Source organism: Oncorhynchus mykiss, chromosome 2, assembly GCF_057628025.1.
Source record: "Oncorhynchus mykiss isolate SJ-2025 chromosome 2, ASM5762802v1, whole genome shotgun sequence".
In the NCBI taxonomy this organism is placed as follows: domain Eukaryota; kingdom Metazoa; phylum Chordata; class Actinopteri; order Salmoniformes; family Salmonidae; genus Oncorhynchus; species Oncorhynchus mykiss.
This window is the reverse complement of record NC_143023.1, coordinates 26,463,131-26,477,014: the sequence shown is the minus strand read 5'-3', so window position 1 is coordinate 26,477,014 and position 13,884 is coordinate 26,463,131. Positions and strand designations below refer to the sequence as shown.

At 41.9% G+C, this 13,884-nt stretch overlaps 1 protein-coding gene across 2 annotated transcripts; it reads left to right on the top strand.

Moving 5' to 3' along the window:
• Window positions 1-3,304: 3,304 nt before the first annotated feature.
• LOC110485483 (antizyme inhibitor 1) lies at window positions 3,305-12,903 on the top strand. Of its 2 annotated transcripts, none has more exons than XM_021556573.3 (12): window positions 3,305-3,843; window positions 5,969-6,091; window positions 7,312-7,593; window positions 8,049-8,222; window positions 8,590-8,762; window positions 8,882-9,016; window positions 9,848-9,929; window positions 10,065-10,139; window positions 10,383-10,545; window positions 10,695-10,810; window positions 11,383-11,597; window positions 11,871-12,903. In XM_021556573.3, exons 3-12 carry the CDS (start codon window positions 7,492-7,494, stop codon window positions 11,983-11,985), a joined length of 1,350 nt encoding a protein of 449 aa, XP_021412248.2. In that variant the 5' UTR covers window positions 3,305-3,843; window positions 5,969-6,091; window positions 7,312-7,491; the 3' UTR covers window positions 11,986-12,903. The 2 variants fall into 2 exon arrangements, with proteins under 2 accessions (XP_021412248.2, XP_021412241.2); XM_021556566.3 differs by lacking the exon at window positions 3,305-3,843 and adding an exon at window positions 4,671-5,226.
• The last annotated feature ends 981 nt before the right edge of the window (window positions 12,904-13,884 follow it).

Here is a 13,884-nt window from a genome sequence, read left to right as displayed (position 1 = left end):
ATTTAGGAGTGCTATTTATTTACAATTAGTCATTTTAACCATTGAATTGGAGTTGCATGATCCCCTCAATAATGTACTGTACTTCTTGTGGGGTTACAGGCTATGTAATTTCATAATCTCAGTCACATTCTTGCTATCTTAGTTCTGAGGACACAGACCGTCTCAAATGCCCAGTCAGCTGGAATTTGGGGTGTAGACGTTCTATATCTGGACAGGAGTCCAGCCGTTTCCTGACTCTGGGTGTCTCCCTGCTCAGAATTCAAGGAAAACCCCACAAAGGGACATGTTTATAGTTCAGTAGGTCTGGGGTGCATTGTTTGGGATACAATGCCTGGTCTGGCTGGAGCCAGCCGACCAGCCAACCCCTCAGATCAAACGACAGGCCAAGGACCAGGGTGGGCTGCCCACTGTTGGCCGCAGGCCAGTCTACAAGGACATTTCTGGGCACACGGACTGTAATCACTCTCTCATTTGGGCTACCGACACGAAGACTGGGTCTTAGAGTGGGGATGATGATGTGAGGAGAGGTATTAACTGAGTGTGTCCTCAACAAACTTCCTCTAATACAAGTTAGTCATACAGTGTGAGAGCTCTGAAAAACCTATGGATGAAGGTCATTGCTGCAACTTTGTGTATTTCAAAGATGAATGTCAACATTCTCTATCAATCCCATCTCAGTTACATGGTTTAATATATCCAAAGCATTACACAAAAATAGAGCACCAAGTTTGTTGTTGAGTCCTACCAACAGAAACATGTGTCACATGCTCCCTCTAGTTCTAATGCTTTGTATACCGTGCTTAACTTTACATATCACATGTTTGAACTTTTACCCATGAGTTTGAGTGACCATGACACTGACAATATATCTTAGTACAAAAACATGACATGGTTCAACTGTAAATTACACAAAAATATACAACTACACATTCCTTATACTGTGTACAAACTTTCAAGACCCATATAGTGTCCTCGGTATCTTTCACTGTATTCAGGTTAGTTCTATTTTCCCAGCTAGTTATTCTGAGCCTTCTGAGGGACATTACAGTAAATCTAATCTAGTATGTCTGAATTATTATGGACTGCCTAGGGCAGAAAGGGGGAGGAAGGTTTTAAAGAGGGAAATTGTGTGAGATAAGCATTATCTTGTATTATTGTTTCAGTGGCAGATTGGATCTATTTGTCAACCTCTCTGATACTAGTGTTACAAGGCCAACATGTCCAAGGCTCGAGTCCAGAATCAGACTCATTGACTTCAGGAAAATGTCAGAAAGACTTGAGAAGAGAGGGATACTGGAGTGCTTTTACAGTTTCCTTTTCAAGGTGTCTATTCAGAGTTGTAACCTGTAAAACACTTTTTATATATAGAATAAAATAGAATAGAATATTGGTATTTTATAGTAAATTAGCAGAATGCAGTAGCTTTTATTTACTATTATTTACTGGATTTACACAGTTTGTATTTGACCCTTCTCAAACTTCAGCTCAGAGAAAAGGTCTGTGTAGAGGTAGTTTTACTTATCAACATTCTTTGGCAAATGCGTAAGGCTGAAATACCATGGTGTAACTCACAGCATTAGAAACAAGTACTAGATCAAGACCCATTGTATAATGCAGGGACTAATGATTGACTATATTCATTTGGATTTAGCCATTTCAACCTCCCCATACCTCTTCTACACAACAAAGAATGGAGGGATTCACTTGAACTATCAAAGGCCATGCGCTTAGACAACCACTGTGATACCAGTTATTCAATGAAGAATTGAGTTTTCCACTAGGTTCACTAGTCTTGTAATGTTGTGCTTTGTTGCAGCATAACATAACACTATCTGAGAACTGTGAGGAATACCTTAATTTGTCCTCAAATGTAACTATTATATTTTTGTTGGAGGTGTAGTGATTTGAAAAGGCAAATAGGATGGATACTAATTAACACAAATAGGTTTCCCTTTTATAGGAACAATAACAATAACATACATTGGTTATTGATTATTTTAAGTTCCACTATGATTTATTATAACAATTCATAGAGTCCTCTGATAAAAGAACATGGAGCTTTCATTGTGTGTAAAATATGTGGTGTTTGCTCATGCAACAGTAATTGTGTTCATATCATCTGGCTGTTGGTCATACTAAATAACTCTGTGTGTATAATGTAGGCTTCAGTGGGGTGATATTTTGATGTAATTTGGCCCCGGTTTGCAAATGAGAATTCCAGTTGCACAATGCACGCCACTGGAGTGTTTTCACTCACTGTGGGCGGTACACACTACGACAGCAAGTGTGCTCAGTGTCCCAGGCTATTATGATCACAACAATGGAAATCAAACATTAGTTTTTTCTGGAAGCCACTTTAGATGCTATGTGTGATTATGATTAGACTCAATGCATACCCTCATCTACAGACACAAAGCTCGGAACAGATTCTTTTGTGTTGTGGTCCATAGGATAAACTTTCGCTCTCAAGTCTTGACAATTGGCCAAGAAACATTTATGTTTGAGCAAAACAAACAGAACCATTGTGTATTTTTCCCTTACCAATACACATAGCTCATCTGACATTATGAGTTCACACTCCTCTAACCACCGTCTATCTAAGATAAACAGGCCACATGTGTGGGTTTGGACTTTGCACATAAGCTATGTACCGGTGGCTATTCATAGAAGCTAAGTGCATGTCCTAAGCTTACTTCATCATTATATAATAAGGAATTTAAATCATATTTGGTCCTTTGCAGCTAAATACAAAGTGATCAGGGCCAATTGAGAATCATACGGGACCAATAATAGTCTCATAATTGTTCTTAGATATAAAGAAATTATGTACATTATTACAGTTTGAATTGCAATGTAATGTTTGAATTGTAATGCATAAAGAGACATAGTTATCCATATATTTCATTTCAATGTTCATTGTTCCCGCCCTGGATGCCTCCAATTTTGACCAAAGGAACATGTACTGTGGACATCTACTGTGGTTGCTGAAAATGGACATTGGCCACAAAACAAGACAGCTGATATGGATTCCTGTAAGACAATGTGTATGAAAATAAGAAAGGGTACAATAACAGTAGCCTGTTTTGATATATTCTAAATATAATATAAAAAAACAGTTCCCAGAATATACAATTTCATGAAGTGCTATTTTCATTCTCACATGCACTTAGCCTATCAACCACTTGTGAAACCCTGTATGTGTGGTATGCTGGTGGTGTCTAAGCCTTAGGAGCCATGACTAACTTCTAAAGGTGATCATAGCCCATACCACAATGTAAATGCATTCAATCTCTGTACGCAGAGAGCAGCATATGTTTGTGGCTGCAGGAGAAGCAAGTGGATGGCTTTTCAGACAGATCCCTGAGGACTACACTCACTAATTACTCTATGAATCCCATTGTCTGTAAATAAATTGAAAATACATCACAACAAAATGTAACATTACCTACATAACCAAGTTATCATTGAGACAACAGTCAACAGGTAGATTAAAAAAAATGTCAAATGAGTCAATTTGCAGCTACCCAGTCCCCCTGTCTGAAATTAAATTCATTGAGTTTTTCCAATTTGGAATAGACCTCCTTCTCCACCAATAGGCGAGAAGGGTGGCGTGTAAATTCATCTGTGGGAAATATACTCCTTTGCGTCTTCAGAGGGAAGCAAAACTTCACAAACTCTCGGCAGACAAGGCTGAGGTTGTTAAAACACCTGCAATCTAATTTCACACTGTTGAACTTCAAGCATGTGTTGCCAGAATACAAGAGAGGAGTACCAGTGACAATTAGTGGACAACATTTACATTTATCGCGGTGCCATGGGAAAAAGCATGAAGACGTAACCAAGGTAACTATACTATCTGATTGAGACATTACATTCTCAGAACCGTAGTAGTCTATTCTGGCAATAATTGAATATAATATTAAATAATATAAATAATATAATATTTAAGGGGAAATCTGCATTTCAAACAATAACAATCCATCTATCCCGCCACTGTTTTGGTAAATAGCTGAGAAATGGGTCTGGAGAAATCAAATTCATAGACAGAGCTATGGATGAAATAAATGGTCTGACCATATAAAATGACTTTTGAGGCTATACAGTGTTTGTTTACAAAACATGTCGTAAACAAGCTTATATTTCGGGTTATGATAGGGTACGGCAGTTGAACTAAGCTCATGAGGCATTTATTAGTTATTTTTCAATAATCGATGGGTAGAGATCGTTCATTTAAAAGTAAACTTTTTTTTAATGTAGCAATCGCAGATTGCTCATTTCAACTGCTTATCCTTAATAAATATAAATTATAAATAATGAGTTTTATTAAACATAATTCTCAGCATATCAATAGCATAGGTATAATTGTATATATTATCACAAAAACTAGATATCACACATGAAGAGAATAAAATAATGCTTAGAAATAAAATACAAGCCAAACTATTTAGCTATCACTCTCATTTGCTTTGACAGCTCGAAAACACCGCCCATCTGACGTTATTTTCCGCTCCCCTTTCTTTCCAAAGATTTTTATAACCAAACCAAGATAGACCACAGCGTGTCGTTTCCAATGGGAACAGATGAGTCCTAGTGGGCAGAACAAGAAAGGAGGTAGGCAGAGCCAAGCACGAGCTAGCAAGATCCTATTTTCCTGTTCTAGCCACATCTGCATATTTCCGTTAGGGAACTCCTACTGTATGAAGTGCGCGTGTGCAATAACTCAATTCGCCGTTGCACTCCTTATAAGCAACGCGATTTTTTAAAACTTTTACAAAGGGAAAAGTCTACCAAACTTAGTCCACTCTGTTCAAAACAGATTCTAGTTTTGGGAACAGTAAACTGTATAGAGATCAAATGTTTAATCAATGAGAAAATTAGCAGAATTTAGGCCCAAATCCATCTCCATCCATCTTCTACCACTGCTGGCCACTGGGCTTCCTCTCACTACCAGATTTGGTAGTCAGTGGAAACGCCAAGCGAATGCTTCACATTTATACATCCGGTGAAATATCTGTCTCATTGTTCTATCTGTGTTTCTTTCTCTCTGTCGACTTCGGCAGTTTTGCTCGCTGCGTAGCTACGAAAGGGTTCGATTTAGCTTCAAATCTCGATCTGCACCTCCGCTTTGATGGCATTTTTTCTTTCCTATAGTGCCCCCGCCACTCTTTGAAAATTCCACCTAAAAGGAAAAAACGATCCACCCCAAATATTGGGTTTTATTCTCACGTAAGTACCTTCTAGCTACCTAGCTTGCTTGCTAACTGTTTAAGGAGGGAAATTGGCTAGCGTTAGCCGCAGATAGCTACGTTAGGTAATGAACGAACTAGCTAATGACTGACTGTCATTATTGTCGTCATTCATCAAAGTTATTTAGCTAGCTATTTTAGTTTATTATATATTATCATAGCTAGCTAGCTGTGCTAGCTATATAATTAACATTAGCTACGATTACTTTGAAAACGTTATCGGGGTGTTTCTAGCTAACTAGTGAATCCCTAGACGCCATATAACTAGCATTCGCAATCTTATTTACAGCCATTTATCACACAGGATTAGCTAATGTTCGCCTGCTGAGTTGGCATGTAATATAAGTTAGCTGGCTAGCTATGGACGGTTTGTTTTGACATTTTAGTGTTGTTATTTTGAAAACCACAGTAGTACAATCAATAGCTATTTAGTTGAGGTTGGAACTTCGTTAACAAAATTTAGCATATTCGACAACATAAGGTACAACGTGGCACTTGCATTCATTCAAAACTGAGAAATTATTTAGGATTATGAAAACCATAACAACCATAACAACCTAAAAAATCACACCTGTTATAGCTGTGAAAACCACCAGTCCCTAACGATCAATTAACCTATGTCTTGCTTTCCCATTCAATATTTTTTTTGATCTCATCTAATCCTCTGAGCCAGCTTTGCCTCTCTTTCCTATTGACTCAACTGTATCTTGTCTTCTGTGCAGGTGTACAATTACTACCCAGAGGGCTTAGGGGCGGCTCTCCGCCGAGAGCCGTTCGACTTCAACGCTGAGCCACCTTGGGATCCTAGCTGATAGTGGGGGAGCTCCATCTCCTAACTCGTCCATGTAAGTAGACATCAGGTCGAGTAGGAGGAGTAATGATCTCTGTTCAGTTTAGCCTCTTAGATCATAATAATTATAAAACACTATGGACAGGGGGACCTTGATCCTAGATCAGCACCCCTACTCTGAGACGCTTTGTGAATATGGGTCCAAGTCACGCTGACACCATAATAACCCAAACATGTCCTTGTGGTGACTGTTGAAATAACAATAGCATGGTGTTGTGCTACTTTTATCTGATGCTCTCTGTCCCTGTTTTTACTGGTGACTGGTTAGATCCAGTAACAGAGAGAAGGGGCCACTCAGCTATGAGTCATAGTTGAAACACAATGTTTCCTGTCTTCACCTGTAACCTAAATGTTATGATTTCTTTGTGTATGTCATGTTGTAAGCCTACTGTTAGATTTGTGATATACTTTTATTTCCTCCCAAGTCTTTACCCCAATGAAGTTGGTGGTCTGTAGAGTAAAGCATTTTTCAGTCACACACACATTTTTGTCCATTAACCAAAACGAGACCATAATTTGTGACCTTTGATATTTTGTGTTAATTGTAGTGGGTTGTTGTCCGTTTTTTCAGACTGCTGAGATGTTGTTTTAGTCATGCCATGGCTGTCCTGTTTCTTAGAGCCATTCCAGCTTGCTATCATGAAGCTGTCTCTGTTTTTGAACTGCCAATACCAGGCTCCCAGCCACAGAACAGAGACGGGTATACACAGCACCCTTATGATCACAATAGTCCAACCGGTATTATGTAACATTATTGAATGCAGTGATCTGACAGCCCATGCCGCTGGTATTGTACCCAGATAATGCCATCAAAAGAAACCTTAATGGGTCACTGCCAGTGGGATTAATCCTAATTGTCAGGAGTAATTGATGGTAAGGTAAACAAACTCCATGCCCCAGAGGTCTTGTTTTCACAGTGGCTGTCCAGACACCCAGACCTTCCCATACGCAGCCCCATAACGTGATTTCCACCTCGACCTCTGATTGGCTGCCCTCACAACTATCCTGGTTCACAGCCGGTTCACAAACCATCCTAAAGGCTTAACTGGTCAAACTAAGTGTAACATGTAGACCAACTGCTTTAGCCTTTTTCTGTCAAATAATTCATTTTTTCTTTCCCTCCATTTTTGTAATGATTAGATGGAACTCATTTTCCCCATCCACTTCAATAGTTAGGGCTATATTTCACGCTGCCTCTCTTCCTGTGTTTTCCAGTTTGCTGCATACTATCAAGGACCCCAGGGGCTCAGAGAGAGACCACTTCGCCCAGGGGCTCAGAGAGAGACCACTTCAGCCAGGGGCTCAGAGAGACCACTTCATACAGAGGATCAGAGAGAGACCACTTCACACAGGCATAATTCTTTATGACTGGCAGATTAGCAGACAACAGTTGAGATGAAGGGACTAGCTGACGAACCAAACTACTCCGTCGCCCTGCTGGAGGGAGCCACGGCCCTCAGCGATGTGGTTGAGAATCACATTTATGAACAAACACTGGTAAGTACTGTGAAGAGACATTCTCTGTACATTAAAATACTTGCACATTGTGAAGTCTTGCTACTTTATAGCGTATTGAAGTTGTGCCCTTGGAAATGAGATTAGTTGATTGCCTAATCCGGAAATAGATTGATAAATTCTAGCAATCACCACATAAATAAATTGATTGAGGATGTGACAAAGTACAATGCTGCTGTGTAAAACTGTGTGCCAGTCTCGCCCCACTTGGTTGATGTGGCAAGTTAATGAGTCATTAACGCTCACCACACTCTGTATGCTTTCAATTCACACCAGTGGAAAAATTAGGTTGCAGATCGCTCTTATGTAATTGTATGGTGTTTGATGAGAGACAGTAAGAATAATCAGTCATGGTGTACTTGACAGATTCAGGTGAATGACGTCATAGCATGCCAGACAGCCAGTAAACCTGTCGTGTCATGTTTTTCTTCCCCCAGGCTGAGAAGAATGCGTTCTTCGTGGCAGACTTGGGGGTCCTTATGAGGCAACATGTTCGCTGGCGAACCCACATGCCCCAGATGCGTCCCTTCTACGCTGTCCAAGCCAACAGCAGCCTGGCTGTCATTGAGATCTTAGCTGCTCTCGGGACTGGCTTCATCTGCACCAGCAAGGTGCTCACAGCGCTCTCTCCCACTACTACTGTTATAACACTGTATAACAAACAACCTGTCCAGATCAAATTGCATTTTAGTGTAGACTAACTTACGGGTGCTTTTCCACAGCTTTAGGATGTTTTTCAGTTAAATACATTTTTATAGATTCTTGGCTTACATCAGTTGCAGCTTCTCACAGCTCTGATTACCATCATTTTGTTGGGCCAATTACTGCTTTATAACTGCTTCATAAGTCGACTGGCCTCTACTCACAGAAAATAGGAAGGAGCGCCATCTAGTGGAGAAATGTCTCGCTGCCACAGCGCATTGCTCCTTCACAACTTAGAGCTGTAATATCAACGTTGATGTTTTTGTGTCTTTTCAGTATGAGTTGGAGCTTGTGCAGGGCTATGGCGTTCCCTCTGAAGACATTATCTACAGCGGTGTGTGTAAACAACTCTCCCAGATCAAGTATGCCGCTAAGAACGGCATCGACTTCCTGGTGTGTGACAACGAGGCAGAGCTACGCAAGATCGCTCGCTGCCATCCCTGTGCCAAGTAGGTGTCCATGTAACTGTTATTTTAAAAGTCTATATTTCATACTCTCTACAATACAACTACAATGGGTATGAATATGAAATACCTAAAAATGCTAATCTTCCTCCATCTCTGCTCAGACTGCTGCTGCAGGTGGCCACAGAGACTTCCAGCGAGGGTGATGAAATGGGCATGTCGTTTGGCTCCAAGCTGAAGGACTGCAGACACCTGCTGGAGAGTGCCAAAGAGCAGGGCCTGCAGGTGGTGGGGGTCAGGTGAGTCCTTCTGCAACGCCACCCTTCCTCTCTAGTCAGAGTTCATTATTATATTCTAGGTTCTCTTTTTATTGTCTTTTAATTAAGTGATAAGAAATTAAACTGTATGCTAACAGCAGAATTGTATGCCTGTCCAGTACTATTTTCACCATGAGGAGAAAATATTTTACTGTATCATTGGGGATTGACCATTGGACAATTCAGTAGTATTTTTTGTTTGCCTGAAGAATATGGTCACTTGCCCGAAAATGTGAAAATATTTGTTTACACCCAAATTGCCGTAACTTGTCGGTCACGTAACAATAGGGAGGAAGTAGAGAGGTCTGTTTTACGGGTCTATTACATTGGACGTATAACTTTCGCAGAGTGTGAGACACTCTTATTAATTTCAACAAAACCCTGGGTGTAAGCGTGCCGGCTCCCCAAGAGGTTTGCGCTGATCTACGTTCTGGTTCTATTTTCAAGATTTCAACGTGCAGCTCACAGCCGAGATCAATAGGACATAGTGGCTAGCGCTCTGACCACACGTTAAACTTCCAGTTAATCAGGTCAGAATCTCCAGTGTAGCCCCCATGCTTGGCTACTGGAATTCAGTTTTTTTTTTATCACCTGTCTAATGAAGCTGCCATATATTTTCAGTCTTTCACTTAAACAATGGAGATGAACCAGACAATCAGTTTTAGGTTTACTGGAGTTTTTAGCAGTTTTGTTGTTTCACTTTTTTTTCTCACTTTGGGTGACCTCTGAGGACGCTCAACTTGCCCGACTGCTCAGTTTCCGTTCCTCAGTCAATCCCTGATCCCTGACATCATCATTATCCCCATGATGCAGGTTCCACATTCCCAGCTCCTGTGACGACCCTCAGGCCTACAGCCATGCAGTGTCTGACGCTCGCTGTGTCTTTGACATGGGGGTGAGTTAGCTAGTGCTTACGTTATGGGACTTTGAATGTGCATAATATGTGAAGGAGACAGCCATAAATATTCACCACCCTGCTGTTATATTTTGAAGTTTACTAGTTTACTTTTTGTTTTAATGTTGTTTTCAGGAGGATATTGGCTTCAGTATGACAATCCTGGATATTGGAGGTGGATTCAACGGCTCAGAGACTCAGCTGAAACAGGTATGATAGTTAGCTCGTTACATAATACTGATTTTAGATGGTTTACTTCAGCTGAATTAATACGTGATTCAGTCAGTCAAAGGTCACAAACCACTTCACCCTCTTTCTGATGTCAGGCCTGTACTAGTAATGTATTTTTCAAAGGAAAGCCTTCACACAGCTTACCTTTTGAATTTGAACAAACGCACTATAGAATGCCTGTTAGGCTGAAGGTGCTGACTGTTTTTTCCCCCCTGGTAACAGATTAACAGTGCAGTCAGGCCGTTGTTGGACCTGTACTTCCCTGCATCGTCTGGCGTCTCCATCATGGCAGAGCCTGGCAGTTACTACGTGTCCTCCTCCTTCACCCTGGCTGTCAACATCATCGCTAAGGAAGTAGGCGCCCGGGATCTTCATGGCAATCTCAGTCAGTGGCAGTACCTTCTCAACACCTAGCATATGAAGCTGGTCAAAATCAGTAATCATGGTTCGGCAGACCTAGATGCTCCAGCAGACCAGCACACACCTTTTCTACTATTGTGTCTCATGACTCTTGTCTGCCATACCTCTTTACAGATGAACCATCTCCCAACGATGAGCCAGAGTTCCTGTACTACATGAACGATGGGGTGTACGGCTCGTTCACTAGCAAGCTAGCAGACAATGTGATTCCAGCTCCGGCTCTGCCCAAGGTGAGTTTTGGCTTCAGGGCTTAGTAAACTACATTTACCAAGCTATTAACACAACCCAACCAAGCCACACAGCGTGCATCCAACCCGGAAGCCAGCCGCACCAATGTGTCGGAGGAAACACCGTGCACCTGGCGACCTGGTTAGCGTGCACTGCGCCCGCCCTGCCACAGGAGTCGCTAGTGCGCAATGAGACAAGGATATCCCTACCGGCCAAACCCTCCCTAACCCGGACGACGCTGGGCCAATTGTGTGCCGTTGTGTGCCATGGGCCTCCCGGTCGCGGCCTGGCACAGCTACCAGTGCCCTAGACCACTGCGCCACCCGTGAGGCCCTAATAAACTACATTTTAAATAAACAAAATGACTAGTGAAAGGCATGAAATGACAACGATTCTGCATTTTTGTGATTTTTGCATCACCAAGCAAAGTTAAGTTTAATTCAATTTCCTGTCTCAAGCACCCTGGAGTGAATATTAGGCTGCATCCCAAATGGAAACCCTATTCCCTATTTACTCATAACCCTGGCCCATAAGTCTCTCTAAATGACTCTCTCTGTGTCCCTGGATGTCCCAGAGCGGTGTGTCTGAGGAACCGGTGTTTGCCAGCAGTCTGTGGGGTCCGTCGGGTGATGAGCTGGACCAGGTGGTGGATCAGTGTCTGCTGCCAGAGCTCAGTGTGGGAGACTGGCTGATCTTCAACAACGCTGGGGCCTATAGCCTGGGCCCTCCGTCCACTTTCACAGATTCACCCAGACCCCCCGTCTACTACACCATCTCTACTGGAGACTGGTAAGAGAGACCAATGTCAGGCTGGCACTGTCACTGTTTGAAATGGGGAGCTGTTGAGGATTTGATTTAATTTATTGTTTGAGGTGAGTTCCCCCCATTTAATGGATGTAAAGTGCTTTCATCACCTGGAAAAATGTTATTAGTATTTATTTGGGACCTACAGTTTTTTATTTTAACAGTTGCCATCGACCTTTTGCTGCTGTTGTTTTTCTATATTGTTTTGGTAGTCCTTTGAAGAGAATGATTTTCAACAAGTTTTTTTTTTGTTGACAGGTTTGAGATGCAGGATGCTGGTATCACCCAGGACATCAGCATGAAGAACTTCTCTCTGGTCCCCTACTTCCTCCACTCCAGCCAATCAGACGAAGCCCTGTCGGTCCCAGCTTAGGCTAGCTGAACCAATCCCATGTCTCTGCTGTGCTGATCTCACCTGGTCAACATTCCAATGGGAGGAAAAGACTGAATGGTGCTTGCTGGCTAAAAGCTTTTTATTATTCATTTCATAAGGAATTGAGCTTTTTGGGGGGGTGACAAGCCCTATACAGTATGTTGTTGGCTCTCTCAAGGAATAGCACAGGTGTTCCTTCCTTTCCACATTCAGTAAAATAGTATGCAACAAAATGGATGAGTCTGTAGGGATGGAACTCCCACCTGTGTGGGTATCCCATGCGGTTACAGTTTACATACAGTAAATACATACAATGGAATTTAAAAGTTAATATTTGAAACATGTATTATATTGCCTATATGTCTCCTTTTGCCAGTCTTGTAAATTCAATTGTCTACCTACTCAAAGTGGAGCAGTTAACAAAACCTGATGTTTTAAAGCCATTTTTGGATGCTTTGCTAAAAGATATTTATGTCTATTTATGGTTTTGTTGGTTGTCGTTTTATTTTTTTTTCTGGTCCCCTGGCACTTATGATCAGTCAGTATTTAAAAGGCGGCCAATGATGCATCCCCCTATTCCCTATTTAGTGCAATACTTTTGACCAGATCCCTATCTAGGGAATAGTGTCATTTGGGATGCATATAACAGTGCAGTGCCTCAGATGAAGGGGAACTCTATTTGATTCAAGCAATATGAGTACAGAATATCATTCACTTAACATCTCGTTGATAGGGAGCTTGTGCTCACACTAAATATAAACCGTCTTGAGACTATTATCATAATGCAACATTGATGTTTCATTTGTTTTTTAAATCCCTCTTCCTTACAAGTCTCTGTGGAAAGAATTGTCCAACATCTGTGAATTGGTCTCCAGTTTTGTCTAAAGTAAATTAATATAAAAGCTCTCTGAATCATAATGTGTATATGTTGTTCTTGCTGGTAAAATGTGAATTTTCACCCACCGCTTATTAACAGCACTGTAACATGAGCCACTATACCCAAACATACTCAGTGGACAGTTTATTAGGTACACCCATCTAGTACTGGGTCAGACCCCTTTTGCCTCTAGAACAGCCTGAATTCTTTGGGGCATGGACACATTGATCAATTGGTATCAAAATAAAATGTTATTGGTCACATACACATTTAGCAGATATTATTGCGGGTGTAGCGAAATGCTTGTGTTCCTAGCTCCAACAGTGTAGTAGTATCTAACAATACACACACGGGGTGAACAGGCCGTGGCTCGGGTGCTTGATCTTATTGATGATCTTTTTGGCCTTCCTGTGACATCTGGTGCTGTAGGTGTCCTGGAGGGCAGGTAGTTTGCCCTCGGTGATGCATTGGGCAGACTACACCTCCCTCCGGAGAGCCCTGCGGTTGCGGGCGTAGCAATTGCCATACCAGGCGGTGATACAGCCCGACAGGATACTCTCAATTGTGCATCTGTAAAAGTTTGTGAGGGTTTTAGGGGCCAAGCCAAATTTCTTCAGCCTCCTGAGGTTGAAGAGTTGCTGTTGCGCCTTCTTCACCGCATTGTCTGTGGGTGGACCATTTCAGATTGACAGTGATGAGTACGCCTGGGAACTTGAAGCTTTACACCTTCTCCACTGCAGTCCCGTTGGTGTGGATAGGGGCGTGCTCCCTCTGCTGTTTCCTGAAGTCCATAATCAGCTCCTTGGTTTTGATGACGTGAGAGGTTATTTTCCTGGCACCACTCTCCCAGGGCCCTCACCTACCTTTAGGCTGTCTTGTCATTGTTGGTAATCGGGCCTACTAATGTTATCATCTGCAAACTTTATTGAGTTGGAGGCGTGTATGGCCACGCAGTCATTGGTGAACAGGGAGTATAGGAGGGGGCTGAGCACGCAACCTTGTGGAGCCCCTGTGTTGAGGAT